At 48.9% G+C, this 20,226-nt stretch overlaps 1 protein-coding gene, 1 long non-coding RNA gene and 1 other non-coding gene across 3 annotated transcripts in view; 2 read left to right on the forward strand and 1 right to left on the reverse strand.

Moving 5' to 3' along the window:
• LOC109384436 (uncharacterized) overlaps positions 1-20,226 on the reverse strand; it is a 70,778-nt gene that overhangs the window by 26,764 nt on the left and 23,788 nt on the right. The window lies entirely within an intron of this gene.
• On the forward strand, positions 1,604-1,676 carry TRNAQ-CUG (transfer RNA glutamine (anticodon CUG)). Its single transcript has one exon. It is a non-coding gene; the product is annotated as a tRNA-Gln (tRNA).
• Positions 18,577-20,226, forward strand: part of SCRT2 (scratch family transcriptional repressor 2) — a 14,830-nt gene continuing 13,180 nt past the window's right edge. The window contains exon 1 of the mRNA XM_019645779.1: positions 18,577-19,231. Within this exon, the coding sequence (XP_019501324.1) occupies positions 19,099-19,231 (133 nt within the window). The 5' untranslated portion in view covers positions 18,577-19,098. The remainder of the gene's footprint in view (positions 19,232-20,226) is intronic.

Genomic DNA, 20,226 nt, shown 5'->3' on the forward strand with positions numbered 1-20,226 from the left:
TTAAAGGATATTATTCACATAATGGTGATTATGTAAAAATATATTTATGGCTCTCGAATAATTTTTAAATTGTTGTGAGGGACAGGATTGGCTCTTCCGTCTCAAAAGTTTGCCAACCCCTGTTCTAGGGCCTCGCAGAGCCCTCCTCCTGGAATCCTGAGCAAGGCCCTGCTTTTCCCTGATCCCACCCGGCTGTGTCTTAGGCTCTTTTGAAGGAGGACGTTTCCATTAAGGCAGGGTTTCTAAAAGTTTTGGCATAATCATACCATCTTCCACCCCACTCTCTTTTGCATTGTCTGTATTTCATACAATTTATTTAATATTTTTCTTTAAATTGCCTCATTAAAAATAATAAAACCATTCATGCTAATGGGAAACTTTATACCATTGCTATAAATTAAAATTAGTATCAATTACTATTTTTAAAAAAGGGTATATCCTGACATGCGCTAAAATAAATGCCTAAATGTGAAAACTCTGATACCCTCAGCAAGATGGGGAGTCCCGATCTAAGGTTTTCAGGATCTCAAGCTGAGTTCACTGGAAGACTTTTTAAAATTCCTTCCTCAAGGGACAAACATTTTATGAGAACCTTACGCGCCCATCCAGGTGGCAGCAGCTGTAAGAGGCGCCATTTTCATCCCTCTATACAGAGCGGGCCTAGTTGAGGTAGCAACTAATACCCTTTGAAATGCAATTAATTAGCAGAAAATCATCACCCAGTGGCATTACTAGGCATGTGTTGGCTCTTTTTTCTCAACATCACCTAATAAAGGTGTCTTACCTATGGAGGCGTGAGAAGGAAAAGAGTGAGAAAGGTCCTTATCTGCCAGGCTGACTGTATCCATGCATGCATGTGCATCTATACGTGCCTGCTAACTGCTTCCACTCAAAACGCAGTCTCCACGACACCTACCCAGTCCTTCCGCCTATTTTGCTGATTCCAGACTCTTGGGAAGGGCAATTTAACACAATGGCATATTGTTTCCAGGAAAGGTATCAAAAGTGAGCCCTCTGGCAAATTTGGTCAAATGTATCTGAAACCTTTAATTGAATGGGCAATTCCTCTCCTAGGACTTTAAAACATCATCATGAATGTGGACCACAATAGCTGCAAGATGTTCTTGGCAGCATTATTGATAATAGTGAATGAAAAGTTTAAAACCTAAATGTTCATCAACAGGGGATTCAGTAAATAGTATATTCCATACGATGGAAAACTATGCAACTGTTTACCAATGATGCTGTAGAATACTTAAGACATGGGAAAATGTTCATGCTATATTGTTAAGTAGAAAAGTAGCTACAAAATAGAATGTATACCATATATATATATATATATATATATATGAATGAATTGGGTTGGAGTGAATTTCTTAAACAAGAAACAAAAAGGCCACAACATAAATACAAATATTAATAAAATTAATCTACATTAGAATTAAGACTTTTCAAAGTCCACCGTAAGAAAAGTGAAAAGATGAGCCACAAGCTGAAAAATGTTTGTAACAATCTGACTGGCAAAGATTAGTATCCAAAATATTTAAAGAGCTCCTACAAATCAATAAGACAAAGACAGTTAAAAAATCAAATAGTCTAGGGTGGCCAGGTGGCTCAGTTGTTTAGAGCATGTGCTCTGAACAACAAGGTTGTGGGTTCGATTCCCACATGGGCCAGTGAGCTGAGCCCTTGCAACTAGGGTGACTTGAGCTGAGCCGCTGCTAAGCTGCGGGTGGGCGGCCGGGTGGCTCAGTTGGTTAGAGCGGGTGCTTTTAACAACAAGGTTGCCGGTTCGATTCCCACATGGGATGATGGGCTGCGCCCCACCGCAACTAGATTGAAAGAGGCAACTGGACTTGGATGGTGAGCTTGTACCCTCCACAACTAAGACTGAAGGACAACAACTTGACTTGGAGCTGATGGGTCCTGGAAAAAACACACTGTTCCCCAATAAAGTTTAAAAAAAAAAATCAAATAGTCTGAATATTTGAACAGACATAAAAATAGAAAACATGAACAGCCAATAAAAGATGCTCAACCTCTTAGTAACTCGGGAAACCCAAATTAAAAGCTCATTTCATGTCCACTAGATTGTCAACACTTGAAAAGCTGGACAGATTCAAATGTAATCACTTATGTGAAACAAGGAAGACTCTGTGACACTGGTGATGGGAGCATCACTTTGGACAACCACTTTGGAGAACAACGTGGCATTATTTTATACTTACTCTATCTACAACCCAGCATTCCCCTTCCTGGAGACAATCTAGAGAAATTTGTATGTGGGCAACAACATTCAGATTGATAGGACGGAGCCCTTCCCTCAGTCCCCTGCACCTGATAAATTCATCTCTCTTCCCCAGGTCTTCCGACTTGCTAGGACTTCAACTCTCCCACACTCTCAGTGGTGTGACCCAGCCCTGTTGGGCAGCCACTGGGCAAGCCAGCTCCCATGTTCATCATTTGAGTGGAAGTAGCAAGATGAACTAGAGCTTCAGTGACTGTCCTGGGACCAGGGAAAAGTCCAAGAGCGCTTAGGGTTGCGAGAACAGGTGGCAGGGCTGCAGGTAGGGTTAGTTCATAAGCGACAGTTCATCCAAATAACACTGTTCTCTGCGGTACAAAAGAATGGCAGCTCCATGGGAGCCACTCTGAAGCATCTCCAAGATACATTGGGAAGGCTAAAAAACTGGCAGGCAGAGCCTCTACCATTATGAAAAGGACATGTATGAAAGAGCACAGGAAATTGACCTCAGGGGGAGGGGGATGGGAGAGAAGCTTTTCATTACGTCCCCTTTTGTACCTTTTTATTTTGTACACTGCATGTGATTCTATGGAAAAATAAGTAAGTCATTAAAAATGGAAACAAAACACAGTCATATTAAATATAACACATATATAACTATTATAAGAGAGTTCAATCAGTTGCTGATCACCAGTTGGCAAAATGCTTCCTTGTAGACAATTAAGTCATATAGTTTTCAACTCTGTTATTTTTGTTTGTTTGTATTTTTCTCCAGCCAACGTTTTTAGGTTTTAGACTTTTCCACAGACCTTTGAAGAGCCTATGGCTTCTTGCCTTACACCTGTCAGGCCAAACGCATGGAGCCGTTCCATTCATCACCGATGCCCAGCAGGCCACAGATGCCCCAAGGACCACTCTTAGGTAAGCATTCCTTCAACTTAGATCATCTATATTGGGCGTGGCCAGTTAGCTCAGTTGGTTAGAGTGTGGTACTAATAACACCAAGGTTGCTGGTTCGATCCTCGCATGGGCCACTGTGAGCTGAGCCCTCCTTAAAAAAAAATCATCTAGTTAGGCCTTGCTCTTTAATTCAAGTGAGTCCATAGGGAATTGGCACGCCCCTCCCCTTACTCAGGAGTCAAAATGCACTTTCGGGACCTCAGTCTCCCATTGGGCTATATGGTTTATCTGTGCCTCTCCACCTAAGATGCTCTGCTCTTTCCTACCCTTCACCCACTCGCTCACTCTTCTCCAGTCACACTGGCTTCCTTGTTTTCCAACCACCCTACTATGGTATTCAGAATTGTAAGATGGTCCCCAATATTTCCAGCCTCCCACCCACCCACCCCCAGGTGTAACTGTCCAGTGTACTATCCTGAACTGTAAATATCATGGCGTTTACTCCCGTGATTAGGTTATGGTATATAGCACAGGTGACTGCGCCAGACTTGTGACTTACAGAACTGTACGCTAAATGGGTATTGTTTTAAGCCACTAAGTTTGTGGTAATTTGTTACATAGTAACAGAAACTAATACATGTGCCACACTAGCTCCACTCTGGGCCTTTTCTCTGATGGGTCCTTCAGCCTGGAAGGCTCTCCCCGCAGATATTCACAGGACTCCCTTCACCCAGGTCTCTGCTCAAGTGTCCCTTCCCAGAGAGGCCTGCCTGGCCACACTATCTAGAATAGCATCACCTCTTCATTTGCTATTCCCCTGTCCACTTAATTTTTCTATATATCACTTATTACTACTACTACCTGAGATATGGTTTGTCTCAAGTGAATAACTTTTTGTTTAACTTTCTATTTTGAAATAATTTTAAATTTACAGAAGAGTTGCAAACATTGTACCAAGAATTCCCATATGTCCTTCACCCCAAATCCCCAAATGTTGACACGTGGACACGTTTGCTTTATCATTCTCTTTGTATAGATTTTTTTTCTGAACCATTTAAGAGTAAGTTGCTGACTCAATTCTCACGACTTCCCGCCCCCCACAATACTTTAGTCTGTATTGTCTACAAACAAGAAAATTCTCCTACATAATAACCACAATAAAATCGTCAAAATCAGGACACTGACATTGATACATTACTATCCCCTAATCTTCAGACGCCAGTCAAGTATTGTCAATTGTCCCAATAATTATGTCTTTTATAAGCCAAAAAGTCCATCGGAAATACTCATTGTATTTAGTCGCCTTATCTCTTTCGTCTCCTTTCACCTGGAACAGTCCCTCAGTTTTTTCTTGCCTTTCATTTTCTTGACACCAAGATTACGGGTCCTTTCTTTTGTAGAAGGTTCCTCAATTGGAGTTTATTGCACGGCACCTCGTGGTTAGATTTAGGGTTTGCATCTTTGGCAAGAACATCACAGAAGTGACTTCGTGCTCTTCTCTGCGCACCCTACCAGGAGGCACATGCCAGTTTGTCTCATAACAGGTGAGTCACCTGGGATCCCTTGATTACCGAGTATCTGCCCTGTTTCTCCACTACAAAGTTACTCTTCTTCCTTTTGTAATTAATACATTATCTTGTGAGGAGATACTTTAAGACTATGTAAATATCCCATCCACAACAAATTTTCACACAATGACTTTCATTTTTGCACCCAGTAATAATTCTTGCCAGAATCAATTATTACCATATTTCCATCCTTCCTTCTAAATTTCTTACTAGACATTCTACTGTAAGAAATCCCTCTTCCTCTATGCATATGTATGCATGTATGTATGTATGTATGTATGTATGCATGATATTAGTGTGGAGTCCTAATTTTATTCAATGGGTTATAATCTGCTACCATCATTATTTATTTTGATGCTCAAATTGTCCCAGATTTGGCCAGTAGCTCGGATGCTCTTTTGACATGTTCCCAGCATTACTAGAGCACTTCTGCTTACTTTCTGGCACAAGTAAACATTCCAGGCTCCCTGCCCCAGCCCTCTGACCAGCCATTTTCCCAAGGAGCCCTGGTTCCTTTCAGTGGAGGATGCTATATTTTGAAACCAAGATCTGGGTACTAGAACTACTCATTGCTCCATAGATATTAGTATTCCTGGGTTCTCTTTGTGGACAGAGCTGGGAAATACATGTACTACATGTATGGGACACACACATATACACACACTTCCATCTATGCTTATCTATCTCTGTATGTCAAAAGCCACACGTTTACACTGATCCCTCCAACTCCATTCCAACATGGAGGGTTCACTCTAGCCTTTCCCATTGTCCATATTAGTAATTCCCTTCTCTGGCAGTGAGAACCCTGGCTCTCATTATCCTCAGTATATGTACTTACTTGTTCAATCCCCCATAGCCTCACTCAGCTGTCTTTCCTGGTTGGTCCCAACCCCCACCCACTACCTCCAACAAATACCGGGCGAGGGAAGGAGGAAAGAGGACGCTGACATTTTTTAACACCAGGAATACATTCACTTGGTACAAAAATAGAAACTACAGAAAAGTCTCCCTCCCACCCCTGCCTCTCATTCCAATCCCCTTCTCTCCACAGGTAACAGGTATTATTAGTTCGTCATAGATACAAGCGAAAATAAAAATATTTTTATTTGCCCCTCTTTTACACAAAGTATTCCTTACATTCCTTTTCTTATTTGTCGATACATCTTGGAGATCTTTCTGTTTGAGTACCTAAAAAAGTGGTCTCACCCTTTTTGTGGCTGTATAGTATTCCTCTGGCTATTCCATATTTTATTTAATCAGCTCACATATAACAGACATTTAGATCGCCCCTAAGATTGTGTTGGACCAAAGAAGACTGCAATAAATAACCTTGAATGTACTCATTTCCATGTGTCCAAATACATCCATAGAATAATTTTTCAGAAGTGGGATCATTGGTGTAACCTTATGTATTTATGTTTGATGATGAATGATCTGTCTCCCCTCTGACAATGTCCGCTCCGAGAGGAAAAGGGCTCTGTTCTATTCCCTGCTGTCTTCCCAGGACCAGGAACCACTAGAATATGTTAGGCACTCAATAAATATGTGTTCAATAAGTGAATGAATGACCAATACTCTCGAATTCTGAACTTGACGGTCTCAAGATCTATGGAGCACTCATCGTGTGCCAGGTGCAACGCACCATCTTGCCAGTCCTCCAAACTCCCCTGTCCGGTAGGTACTGTTTTGACAGCCCCATTTAAAGATGAGAGTCCAGAGGCCCAGAGAGGGAGCACAACGAGGCTGGTGTCACACAGCTAGCCAATGGTCATGTCACAGTTCCCACCCAGTGAGTCAGACTCTAAAGCCACTAACAACCTCACCTACTATGCTCAACACATCTCTCTCCACACACAGCTCCGTCTTCCAGCCCCATGTTGAACGTTCATCTTGCTGCTCATACTTTCATAGACCCTATCCACTTCTCAGCTTCACCCCCAGCCGAGGGCGCCTGGTCCCCACCCTCAGCCAACACAGGACAGGACCAAGGAGAGATGTCATTTCCATACAGCTGTCCCCAGGAGCTGGGCCTTTCCCGAGCCCCCCCATTTTCCCTGAAAAGGATGAATTGTCTCTGCTGTTTGGGGGGCACCTCTCAGCACAGGCCTGGCTGCCTGGGCAGGGCCTGGCTAGGCCATTATCCCACATTATCTCACTCCCCTGCTCCTGAAAAGAACCAGTGACTGCTCACTCCCCTCAGCCCTCCCCTGCCGGATCCTGTCTTTTACACTTAATTACCTCACTCATTACCCCGCAGCCTGCAGAGGCCGGACCACAACTGGGGCGTGAGTAATCCCCGCATCACACACCCAGCCAGCCGGACGGTAAGGAGCAAATTGCTCACACAGCCCGTAAATAAAGGAACAGGGTCCGCTCAGGTCTTCGGAGCAGAAGGACCTTCCTGGCGGCTGCCGTAAGAGGCAGGCATTGGTCCCAGGTTCCCAGTTAGCCTTTGCCAGCCCTGATGATATGGCCTCCACCTCCCCCACCCCAGACAGTGACCTTGAACTTCCCCAGGCCACTGAAGTTACAGCTCAGTGCCACTGACAGATGGGGCAGCAGGGCCCACACCCCTTCCTCACCACAGCCATGGAACTGTGCAAGCGTGACTTCCAAGCTTCCTGGGTAACCCCTCCAGCCATCTCTCACCACCTCTCCCCACCGCATGGAATGATTTGAATCCCGTGTCCCCTTTCGTCCCCAGCTCCTTTGCACATGTTGCCATCCTGCTTCCTGAACACTCTTCCTGGACACCCAAGGGCCTGCTTAATTCCTACTCATTTGGAAGGTCACCTCCCTGTGGAGCCTTCCCTGATCCCTTGGGACTGGGTTAGGGACCTCATATACTTTCTCCCATCAGAGCCTAAGCCTTTATGTTGCCACTGCCTTTTTGCTTATGTCTTTTGAAGGAAGGACTGAGTCTTCTACATCTCCCTTTGCCTAGTGCCCTGCCCAGGTCCTGACACATTACTAGGCCATTTACTAGGCACTAAGTAAATGCGAGTGAATGAATGAATAAGTGAATGAATGAAACGATGACTGGTAAGCTGCATGCGCAGGACAAAGGGGTGTGGGTCTCCTTTTCCCTGTATCATGGGCCTCCTCTCGGCCATGTGACAGGCTCCTGGAGCCCAGGGCCTCTGAGCTCATATGTGTGGATGACCTGGGTCCTCTCTGGGGCTAAAACTTCACTCCAACCTCTAGCAGGTCAGGCTCAGCCTCCGTCCCTCAGACCACCTTAGGGAAACGCCAACTTCTCATCTCTGTCATGAGGTAGTCCAGCCTTGGCCCCGAAGTCGCCTGCATAACCTCTTCTCCATCAACTTAAAGGCTTCTGCTGGTCTATCACCTCAGGACAGCTGGCACAGGAGCTGGTGTGTGATTAGTTTCTCCTGGTCTGGAGATCTTGATCTCATCCTCCTGTTCCCCTCCCTGATCCACGGTGGGGTGGGGTGGGGGGAACTTGGCAAGGAGGTGGGAAGGGAGCCCCTTAAACCAGATAGGCCAGAGTTCATGGAACCCTCTGATGTCTGGTGAAGCCCATGGACCCTTTCTCAGAATAATGTTTTTAAATTAATAAAATAAAATAGTATTACAAAGGAAACCAAGTATATTGAAACAGTTATCAAAATATTAAAAACAAACTGGCATTACAGTGTACAGGTGCTCCTTTATTATATAATACAAGATTTAGCAAAGCTTGTAATTTCCAAGTCATCATGAGTGTAAATGATATCCCAATATATCTGGAACACCCGTAATATGATAAGAAAATATCTGTGATTGCTCTTAGTGATAAAGTCACAGGTCCTGCTAATACCACTGTGGTCTGTTGCCTGCATTCATCATTGAAGGAATGATAAATTTCAGGTAGAGGCTAGTGAAATTAAAGACATCATACTTCTCCCATTCAAGTTAATGATGGACCTCCTGAATTCTTTTGATGAACCCCAGGTTAGGAGTACCTGTGACAGGGAATGACAAGTACATCATGAATATGCTAGCATTCCCTTCCTGTATCTTGGCAGACATCATTAATCAATCACAGCAGTCTTCCCCACTGAGCCCAACACCACGCTCCAGGCAACTGCCACCAATCAAAGTGGTTTCTTAAGCTGTAATCAATTTGCCATTCCTGAGGGGTGGAGGGAAGGGGCAATGCCATTATGAGAATGAGATTAAAAGAAAAGGTTTCGCAATAATATGAGAGGGGACATACAAACAGAACACTTGATCGTAGTTTAATGTATGTCATGAGGGCAAACAGTCATTAATAAGCTTATGAAATGTTTGGTCATGTTATTAGAAGTCCAATATGTAGAGTGAGGGAGGTGACAGTCCCTTTCTGCTCAGCTCTGCTCATATATTTCTGAGAGTTAAATGTTCAGTCCTGGGTCCTACACTTTCAGAAAAAACATTGAAAAACAAGAACATGGTTCAGGGAAGCAACCAGGATGGGCAGATGGTTTCCATACCCTGTGCTACTTATTTGTTCACACCATGAATGTGCATTGAGACTTTCCTCTAGGCCACGTTGTGCTAGGAGCTGGGAACACAAATGTGAACAAGTTCAGGCCCCTGCCCTTGGGGTGAGGACAGTGGAAAGAGCTGGGTGTCTGCGTATTATCCCCAAGGAGCCATCCTGGGCACAAGGATGAAGCCTGTGGGATTCCATTCAACCTGAGAAAAATACTATCACTGGAGTTTCCAGGCAATGGCACAGCGGCTAACTCACCCAGGATCCACAGCAGTGAACATGCTTGAAGAATCTCCAAGAGAGTCAGAAACCAGGGTTGAAGGCTTCATATCCAGGGGGAAAAAAAGCCCCAAATTAAGTCAAAGGTCCCAAGGCCCCATGCCGTTGACACCGATGCTGGACACTGACACCCAGACCTTTGTCCCTGCTGCTTTTGGACACTCAACGTTCAGGCTGCCATACTCTAGCCAGAATGGCATGGGGCTAGGCTGGGCCACATGACCACCCCTGGCTGCAGAGGAAGCAGGGAAGGCCAGTATGGAAACTGCCAGTGGGAGGAGGGGACTCATAAGGCAAGGGTGTTGGAAGGTGCTGGGCAGTTGAAAGGAAGTTCACCTGTCCGCTCCAGCCACCATGGATCAGGTGCGTCTGGTGCTCAGCACTTCCCATGGATTGTCTCTGTTAATCATCTCAGCACTCTGGAGCGTGTGCTGTGCTTATCAGTACCCATTTTACAGATGAGAAAAGTGAGGCTCAGAGACTCTAAGTTATTTGCCCTGTTCTTTTAACTGCTCCACAGAGGTGGGCCAGCTGGGGTGGGGGATCATGGCCCACTTTGAAGGGACCCAGGCAACTGAGGCTTAGGCGCCACTAGTTCTAGGATCTCTAGGACTTCAGACAGAACCTGCCACAGCAATGCTAACACAGATCCCCCATGTCCCAACCAAGCACCTGCTGTGTTCTGGACTCTACACAAAAGCCATCTCCTCAGAGAGGTCTTCTTACCTGCCTCCCCCCACACCCCGCCATCTAAAACAGCCCCCACCCATTCTATCTGTGCTTCATGTCACTTACCTTCCTAGTGCTTTGTAGACAGTAAGCTGGCATATCTACCTACTTGTTTATTATCTTTCAGCACAGCAGGATGTGAGGTGCAGGAGAAGTCTCTGTCTCGTTCACTGCTGTGTCCCCAGCCCTTAGCACAGCACCTGGCACATAGTAGGTACTCAGTAAGTCTCTGCGGACTTCCTGGCCGGGACTCCTTGAGCAATTTCTTAACCTCTCTGTGGCTAGTGTCCTCCTTTATAAAATAGGTATAATTGTACTGTCTACCTCCAAAATGGTTGTGAGGACTCCATAAATTCATGCAGTTATCACAGCCAAGCAGAACTTCTAAGGAGCCCTACTGTGCACCAGGCCAGAGGGATTTCACTGCAGAAGCGAAGAAATGTCCCTTGGGGTGAAAAGGTCCAAGAGGTAAACTGGAAGAGGGTGGACTCAGAGTTAACAATGGCTGGCGTGATTGAGCGCCAACTGTCTACAAACTGGGGCCCTAAATATCACACTCGTATCCCATCTGCTCTGTGAGGTAGGTACCATCACAGTATTACCATCCCCACTTGACAGCCAAAAGAAACTGAAGTACAGACGATGGGGAAGTTGACAGGGGTAGATAACTTATTAGGAAGTCCAGAGGAGGGATGTGAACCCAGACCATCCACGCTTTGAACCCCTGTTCCCCTACCCCTCTGCAGCTGGGCTGAGATGGAGGGGAGAGGGGAAGGTGAGCACTGGGAGCACGTGCATGTTCTTACCCCTTAGGAGCCTGTCCACCCACCAAGTCTGGGGTCAGGCACAGGTCAATATTGACAGCTCCCTGCCTCTGCACACCTGGGCCACCTCCTGGCTTTCTCCAGAAGCTGATGGGTCCCAGCTGGTGTGTAAGCAGACGCAGGGAGCAGGAGGCAGAGCCTGAGGTGCTGAGAGGGGTGGATTCCTCTATTCCAGGAGCCCTGGGAGCCCGGAAATGCCAACTCTGCAGCTTCGACAGCCGCCTCAGCATCTGCTCAGAGTGGTTCGGGGCTTGGCTAGTGGGGAATAGAGGGAGGCAGAAGAGGCCACCGTGGGGTGAGGGAACCAGTCTTGATCTGGCAGGCAGGGACCTGAAAGTTACAGAGAAGGCACGTCGGTCCTGTTCCCGTCAGAGGGGAGTGGGGAGAGAATGATGCTGACATCCCAAAGGCCGGTCAAGGAGAGCTTCTATTTATCGAGGGCTATCTATGCTCCAGGCCTCTTACAGCCCGAGTTAGGAGGTGCTATCATTGGCCTCAGTTTATAGAAGTGAGAAAGAGGCACAGAGAGGAAAAGCAATTTGTCCAAAGTGACACAGCTTGAAGTGGCAGAGCTGGGATTAAAACCTGGCTCAGGGTGACCCAGGCCCAAGCTCTGAACCATCTCACTTGCTGGAATGTGGGGCTCTTGTGTAAGGGCCTTTTAGCCACTGTATCCCCAACCCATGCTGGGGGGCTGTTTCAAGTCCCCTGACCCGGCAGGGAACCTGGTGATCTGACTCCTGCAACCAGTCCTTTCTAGAGGTCTCAGGAGCTGCTTAAGGTGTAACCTTGTCAGGGACAGTGGTTAGCATGTCCAGGAACACCTCCAACTTCAAAGGAAAAATACTAATGGGGGAATGTCAAGGTCTGTGATAATCAGGAGAGGGGCTCAACTATCCACAAAAGCAAAGGATATCTTGAGGGTTGATGAACCCGAGCTCCAGTGAGTGGGGGTCACAAGAAGGTTTTTCACTCGTTAGTTTATTCATTCATTCAAGAGATATATTTATTGAGCACTTATTATTTGCCCAGCACTGTGTAGGTAATGGGGCGGCAGTGAATGGAGCAGATCTGGACCCCCACTTGAGGAGCATTAAGTCCTGGCATGGGGAGAGGGAAAGGGGAGACCCCCTTCAGAGGGCCCTCCCCTACCCACACCAGCAGTGGCACCTTTGGCCCTCTCAGAGAGGAACTCTATGGTTTAAGATCAGGGCTTTGCAGCCAGCTAGCCTGGTTTGAATCCTGACGCCAAATGGGTCTCCTTGGGCAAGTCACCTTGCCTCTCTGAGCCTTAGTTTCCTCATCTGTAAAATGGGGAATAGCAATAGGCCCCACCTCACAGGTTGTTGTGATGGTTAAATGAGGTAATCCACGTGAAGGATTGGATGTGGCTCCTAGAACATCAGTGCTCAATAAATGTCAGCTAGCATTATTATTATCTGGGACTTGGAAACATGTTCCTTCCTACCACATATCATCTCTTTCCTGGGCTAGATCCTGGGGTCAAGCAGGGGGGCAATGCATGGAGAAGCTAACTAGGCAGATGAGAGGGAAGACTGTCTGGGTAGCAAGAACAGTATATGCAAGGGCCTTGAGATGGGAAGCTTTGAAGGAACAGGGTAGAGGCTTTAGGAAGGTTTTCAACCGCCCCTGCCATGACCTCAACCACCCCAATCGGCCCCTTCCTGATGTCTGTTGGGGCTCTGAGCTCCTGAGCCCATGAGGAATGAAAATGGAAAGGTTCCCAGAAATTACCACCAGGGCCTTTGCAGCTGGAGAGGAGGCAGCATGGTACAGAGGTCAGAGCCCAGCCTCTGGAGCAGACTGGGTTGCACCCATGGCTCACCACCTACTAGACGAAACCTTGAATAAGGTACTTTACCTCTGTGGGCTCAGTTTCCTCATCTGTCAAATGGGGCTAACAATACTGTCTGCCTCAAAGGCAAATATGAGGATTAACTAAGGTAATTAAGTACCTGGCACAGGGCCCAGAGCTGTAAGTGTATATTAAATGAATAAAGAAAAACGTGCGGCAGCCATGGGGAGGTGCCGGCCACTCAGCTCTCCTATGGACTGCAGTCACTGAAATCCACTGGCTGCAGCACCCTCTCAATCTGCCAGTGCTTCAGCCGAGGCCACACTCTTCCAGGACAGCCCCGGCCAATGACCAGACACAGTTGGGAACGGGGGCCTGGCCATTCTGTCCAGCATGACATTCTTCTTTGAGTTGGAGCTCCCTGTTGGGTTGGCCACACTGCCTTAGAGCTGCGCCCCTGCCCGAGGCTCCCCTTACCCAAACTTCCTTTCTCGCATTCCTCCTTTCACAGGTGTCAGACCTGTGTTTGACCCTGTGACCTGTGCACCCTGGTCTGAAGATGCTCCTCTTTCCTTCGCAGCTGTTATCCCCAATAAATGTTTTGTATTTCCACCTCCATTTGCACATCTGCTTCCCAGAAGACCAAAGTGACCCAAGAGAGAACACAGCATTTATCATGTTCCAGAAGACCCACAGCATCCCTTGGGCAAGTCGTCTCCGTGAGGCTTGGCGAACAGAGCTGTGAAATAATTTCCGTTTCATGCTTCTCCTACCCCGTTTCCTTTGGCTCTCAGGAGGAGGGCCTGGATAAACGACACTGGAGAAACAGGGCAGAGGAAGTCAAGCTCACCAGAAAAAGCCTGATCAGCACAGAGTGGATGCATTTATGGCCACTCTCCTCCTTGGACTTCATACAGAATTCCATTATCGGCCCTGGACAGCAGCGCAGGGACCATCTTGTCCCATGCCCATTTGACAGATGAGAAAGCTAGAGCCAGAAGCAGGAGCAGGGGGAGGAGGGCCAGGGCTGGAATCAGGCTCCTGACTCCCAGGGCCGTGCTCCTTAATAACTCCGTGGAGTGATGCCTGCAAATACAATGCCACGTGCCCTCTACACAGATGTGCAGAGTGAGTCTCAGGGCAGCCACCTGGGGTAACCCAGCACTGAGAGTCACACCTAGGCACTAGTAGCTACCCTCCTTTCTAATGGGCAGGGCTGGGTTGAAATCTGAAGGATATAGGAACAGACTAGGTAGGGCAGGTAGGGCAGAGCCTGCAGCCCCCACCAGCTAGGTCTATTATGCTGAGCCCCGGGCTCCTGGGGAGGCAGGCAGCAGGACCCTCCCCAATCCCTCCACACAGTGACCATGTGGCCTTGAGCTAGTCATTTACCCGCACCGAGAGAACAGGCCAATAATAGAGCCTTCTCCCATGAGGCCATGGCAGGCTTTAGATGAGTTAAGATATGTAACTAAAAATAAAAGTTAACAATGATCAAGTCCAGTTACTGTGTGCCAGGCACTGCTCTAAGCACTTTCCAAGTATGTTATCATTTAATCATCACTGCAACATTGTGAGACAGGCCCTATAAATATCCCCATTTTCCAGATGAGGAAATGGAGGCCCAGAGAATCACAGATCTGGGACATGGCAGAGCATGGGTTCGAAGGCAGGCTGACTCCAAATCCCTCTGTCTAAAGCCTCTGGCAAACTGCTTCTGTGAAGAGTCAGGTGTTGAGCACAGTACCAGGCATGTGGAGCTGCTCGGTAATGTTGCTGTTGATATAATAATAATAATTGCTGTTGTTGTTGGGGATATTTGCCACCAGCAGTGCTATCTTCCCCAAAGTCAGGAGAATGAATACCCTAACATGTTTTGCAAAATTTTATCATTTCTTCTCTTAAGAAGTAAGGGGGTAGTTAGCAAATACGCGAGATAAATGCTTGATGAACCGAAACATTTTATGTTGGTTTTTTGTTTTCTTTTGTTTTGTTTTTTGAAAACACACAAAGAAGGGGGTTGGAGCACACAGTACTACAACGCTCCTTTTACTTGCATGTTTATTTTTATTTTGGTTCATCGTTGTGAACATGCTGTGAGAGATTTCTGGGTTCTGCAACCTCCACTTAACATAATTCCATGAGCTTTTACCCTATGTGATAATTTTTCTTTTATTAAAAGATTTTGTTGGGGAAGGGCAACAGACAAGATGCTGTCCTTTTTGTTCTTCAGTCTAGTTGTGGAGGACGTCACTTCACTGGCCCATGTTGGTATTGTGATCATTGTGCTCTTCCCGGGTGAGGCAGTCGCTTGCTGGCCATTAGATGGCAGCTCACGGAGGCTCACAGCAGCTCACGCTGACTGCCAGCCGCTACCGGCCAGCCCCACTGCAGCCTACGCCATCGCCGGCGACTCACAGCAGCCCAGCACCAGGTCGAGCTGTTGTTCACCATCTTAGCTGTAGAGGGCGCAGCATCACTGGCCCTAATGTGGGATCCGAACTGGGGCCCTGCTGCTCAGAGCTGGTGTCCCAAGCCAACTCCTAACCAACGTGCCCCTCGGTTGGCCCCTCCCTATATAATTTTTAATGGCTGCGGGATATTCCAGCAAGAGGAGGTCTTCTTCACAACCCCCTCCCATTTTTGAAGCTTGGGAATTTTATTCTACTCTAGTCTGATGCTGCAGCAAACATTCCCGGAAATAAAGTTCTTTCCTAATTTGATGTGACTTGAAGAAATGAATTCCTAACAGTGGACTTTCTGAAACCAGTTAGCCAGTGTTAGGGGAGCCTTGGAGTATAGGAGGCCCTTTGCTAGCGATGAAACCGTGTTGGCCATTTCATCCATGCTTAAGGCCCGCCCTCATAGGTATTTTTTTTTAACTTTATTGGAGAATAATGTGCTCTTTTGGGGAACAATGTGTTTTTTCCAGGACCCATCAGCTCCAAGTCAAGTTATTGTCCTTCAATCTTACTTGAGGGGAGGCGCAGCCCACCATCCCATGCGGGAGTTGAAGCGGCAACCTTGTTGCTTGGAGCTCACACTCTAACCAACTAAGCCACCCAGCTGCCCCTCACAGGTATTTTTTTAACCTCACCTTCTGGGCTAAAGGTTTCTTCTTATCTGCGAAAGGTGCCCATACCACCCTCGAACCGGAGGTCAGAGACCTGGGATCTTGTCCTCAACCTGACACTAGGGGCTACTACGGGACCTTGGACACATCACTTCAGTGGGACTCCTATCTGTCAATTCAGGGGTAGATTACAGCTCCATCCTGCCCAGTGAGAAGGCCTGATAAGAGAGAGTCCTGTCCCAGCTGTCATGAATTCACTGTAGACCCTCAGTGTCTTATGAAGCTCTCTAGGCTCTGTTTTACCATGTCTTTTTAGGAGGTTGGAATGGTAGAGCCATCAGACAGGCAGAGGTGAGCTCATGGGCACCCACCTATTTACCCCACTGGGCTAGGAACCCCTAGAGGACAGAGATCGCAGATCCCAAACTCAAAAATATGAATACACCATGAATAACTGTCAACAACTTCCTCTATGGCCCCAGCTCATCCCTGTCTCAGAGCCTTTGAACCTGTGAAACGTCTGCCTGGAGCACCTTTCCTTGGCTCATCCCATAGCTGGCTCCATCTAATCACTCAAGTCTCAGCTCAGATGTCAGCTCTTCCAGGAGACCCTTGCTGACCACCCTGTCTAAAGGTACCATCACTTCCCATCGCCTGCCCAGGTCTATGTTCCTTACAGCACTGAACAACTGTTTAGAAGGATATTGTTGACTTCAGTGTTTCCTTGTTCAGTGTCCATCCACTGTCCCTTGAATGTCACCTCCAAGAGAGCAGGGACTAGAATTTATTCCCTAGAACCCCACAAACGTGATAAATGAACCCTGGGTGCTTCCGGAGCAACTGTACATATAGAACCTATATGTATTGAGCACCTACTATATACGAGGCACCGTGCTAAGCCTTTTATATGATGACACCCAACAACCCAAGCTAGCAAAAATGATTACTACCATTTTATAAATGGGGAAACTGAGGCACGGAGCAGTTGGATAACTTGCCCAAGATCCCATGGCTAGTATATAAGTGAGTTGGGATACCCTACTGCACACTATAAGAGGATGCTGAGCCAAACACAGGATGAGTCCCTGTCCTTACGAAGCTCAGGTGCTAATGAGCAAGTTGGCCTAGTCCACAATGTGGGCAGTCAGGGGCACTTCCTGGAGGAAGTGATGCTTCAGCTAAGCCCTGAGGACAAGCAGGAGAGTGCTAGGGTAAAGCGGAGGAAAGCACAATCTGAAGAGTGGAAACTAAGAGACAAGCGAGACAGCAGCGAGCCTGAGGAACTAGAAGGAGGCTTGTGTGGCTGGAGTAAGGAATATGGGGTGTACCCTGAGTCAGGGGATGTGGTCACCTCAACCTTCAGTGGCTGAGGGCCAAAAAAAAAAAGTCCCAGGGGACAAAATATGAGGCAACATGACTGGGAAGATGACAGGGCCTTGGAAAGCTCAGGCACCCAAATTGTATTCTGAGGTTTCTAAGCCACACCTCAAAGACGTGTGAGCCCCTGACTCAGTGATACCCAAAGGCCAGCAGGGGTCTCTGGAAATTTCTGCTGACTCACTGTGGGACCTTGGGCACCTCCAGGCCGTCTCTAGGTCTTAGTCTCCCTACTGGTATTGGATGACCCAGTCCCAAAAGCACATCCCTGCTCCATCAGCCTTGCATCCCATAAACAGAATGCTGTTGACCAATGAGATCCTGGCATTCCTGGAGTCTGATTCTGAGACTCTTGTGCACTAGCCATCCCGTATTTGCTGAGGCCAGCCCACCACCACGGCACTTTGCCAAGCAGCTTCTGGGCCGGAGGTTGAGTTCTCCTGTCCTAGGTCCTGCCAAGATATGAGAGCTCCCCCAGGTTTTGGCCGGGATGGGGGGTGGGGGGGTCTGCTCAGATCCTCCCAGAGACAAAGGAGCTGACCTGCAAAGAGTTCCAGCGGGAGGATCGCTCCCCCTCCCTTTCCCCCTCTCCCTTCCCAGTCCACGTGTCTCTATTGTCTGCTCCCCGCTTCAGGGAAAGACACAGCCTCGGATGTGTCAAAACCACCACCCCCCGGCAGCAGGGAAATTAATTACTGGACGATTTTCACTTCCTCTTGCAGCGCCCGCCTGAGCTAGGCACCGGAACAGGACCGGCTGAGCGGGGGCGGGCATCGGCATGGAGGACTTGCTCCCCCCACCAGTCTGGGAGAAGAAAGTTGAACCCCAAACCCAATAGGGGGCTTCAAGGGAGGCCAAGCTGGGGTGGGGTGCAACGACTTCCTCTAGTTAAAGCTGAGTGTCCACACTGGTCACTTCAGAACTGGGGGTAAGGGGGAGGGCTGCAGACAGGAGGGTCGCCGGCAAGCTCACACTCTTCTTTGCATCCCCTTCCCTGTGTTCCCATGTGCCTGAACCCTGCCTGCCCGGACAGCTCTCCCTCCTCTCCCCTCGGCTTCTCCCTCTGTCTTGCACTTTTCTTTCCTTTTCTTTGCATCGCTGGGGGGGCTTTCTTTTTGTGTGTCTGGTCTCTTTGCCTCCCGTGGGTGTGTGAGTGTATGTTGCTACTTCACTCCATCTCTGTCTTTCTTCTGTTTCTCTCCTTTTTGTCCTTATCTTGGTTTCTCTGTTTTTATTTCTACCCCTTTCAGTGTCTTTCTCTGTATGTCTCTTTCTGTCTTTCTCCGTGTATCTCCTCTCTCTCTCTTCCCCCACCCCATCCCCCATGCACACTCCTCTTTCTCTGTCTCTCTATATCTCTGCGCCTTTCTCATCCTCACTTTCTCCCCTCCTGCCTGCCCGCTGCTCCCTGCGCCTGGCCTGCCCCCACCGCCGCCGGTTCAGGGTAACGTGTGCGGAGCGATTGTCCTGGGGGACATTTGATGGATTAGAGCGCTGAACAGTTCCATTGCTAGGGGACCACCTGATCTCCTCCAGCCTGCGTCCCATATAAAGCCGGCAGCCGGAGTGCTGAGCACAGCTCCAGAGATCGCCTGTCTGCGCGTCGCTGCCGCCAAGCCCGAGCCGGAGCCGGAGCCCGAGCCCTGAGCCGGGGCCGCCGCCACCCCGGCCGGCTCCGTGCTGCCGCCCGCCCGCTGGGAGCTGTCCAGTGCTGAAACCCCACGAAGACAGCCAATCGCGCCCGGCTGGCCGCCTCCCCCCACCGGGGCCTCACGCAAGTGCCCCCGCTGAGCCCCCCGCCAGTTGCACCATGCCGCGCTCGTTCCTGGTAAAGAAGATCAAAGGGGACGGCTTCCAGTGCAGCGGGGTGCCGGCCCCCACTTACCACCCCTTGGAGACCGCCTACGTGCTTCCTGGCGCCCGGGGGCCGCCCGGGGACAACGGTGAGTGGGACCCGGCAGGCGGGGGGATGGGGAGAAGGGAGTGGGTTCGGGCCCTTCCTAACTCGGGTATTGAGGAGGGGTGCGCGCGGCAGGGAACCCCAGGAAGAGATTCCCTGGCGGTGTACGCCTCCTGGGCTTCCTGAGAGCGAGCGAGCGAGCGAGCGGGCGGGCGGGCGGGGCAGGGTCTAGGTCCGTACAAAGGGAAAGTCGCAGGGTCTGCCCGTCCCGAAGCCACGCACCAACCCGGACTTTGAAAGTTGTGGCCCTGGAACGAGGCTGGAGTGAGGGGTGCTGAGAGAATAGAGCGAGGAGCGCCCATGAAGGGCTAATGCACAAGGCGGTCTGAGGGTTCCCTCTCCCTGGTTGAGTGAAGGAGGCTGGCGACTTGAGTGTGCTCCCCTGGTGGGGAAGGTAAGCAGGGCTTGGACTACCAGTCTCTGGGGAGATGAGGTTGGCTCCTAGGGGTAGCTTGGGTGCCCTCCCTCCCTTCAAACCTGCTCCCCCTGGTGATGCCAGACAAGTGTTCTCAGGCCCCCTCTCTCAGCAACTCTTTTGTTACCCTCAGCCACATGCTTGCCAAAGGGTGGGCCTGTCCTGGGGACTTCGAGGAAGAGGGGACTTCCAGGAGGGGTTCCCCCAAAGTGGCTCCTGGTTCCCTGGGCTACACTCCCTCCCCATTCCAGCTTCTCATCCCCCTCCAGAGCCAGCCCTGCTGCTCCTTGAAAGTCCCCCACCCCTAACACACTCCATCTCTTCTCAGCAAGTTCCTGCAGGGACAAGGGTTTGAGGGACAAGCGAGGTCATTCAGGCCCAGAAGGGGGTGATCTCTGGAAGGTGTGGAGAAGAATCTGAGGCTGCTTCTGTGGATCCCATCCCCCATCAAGGGGATCACAAAAGGGTTCTCTCTGATAGCCCCCACCAGGGCAGGTATCTGGAGAGGAGGTGTCCCTTTGGCAATAAGAAATCTGACATCGCATGTGGCATCAGCTTCGGGG

This window comes from Hipposideros armiger, unplaced genomic scaffold (genome assembly GCF_001890085.2).
Source record: "Hipposideros armiger isolate ML-2016 unplaced genomic scaffold, ASM189008v1 scaffold_94, whole genome shotgun sequence".
NCBI lineage: Eukaryota > Metazoa > Chordata > Mammalia > Chiroptera > Hipposideridae > Hipposideros > Hipposideros armiger.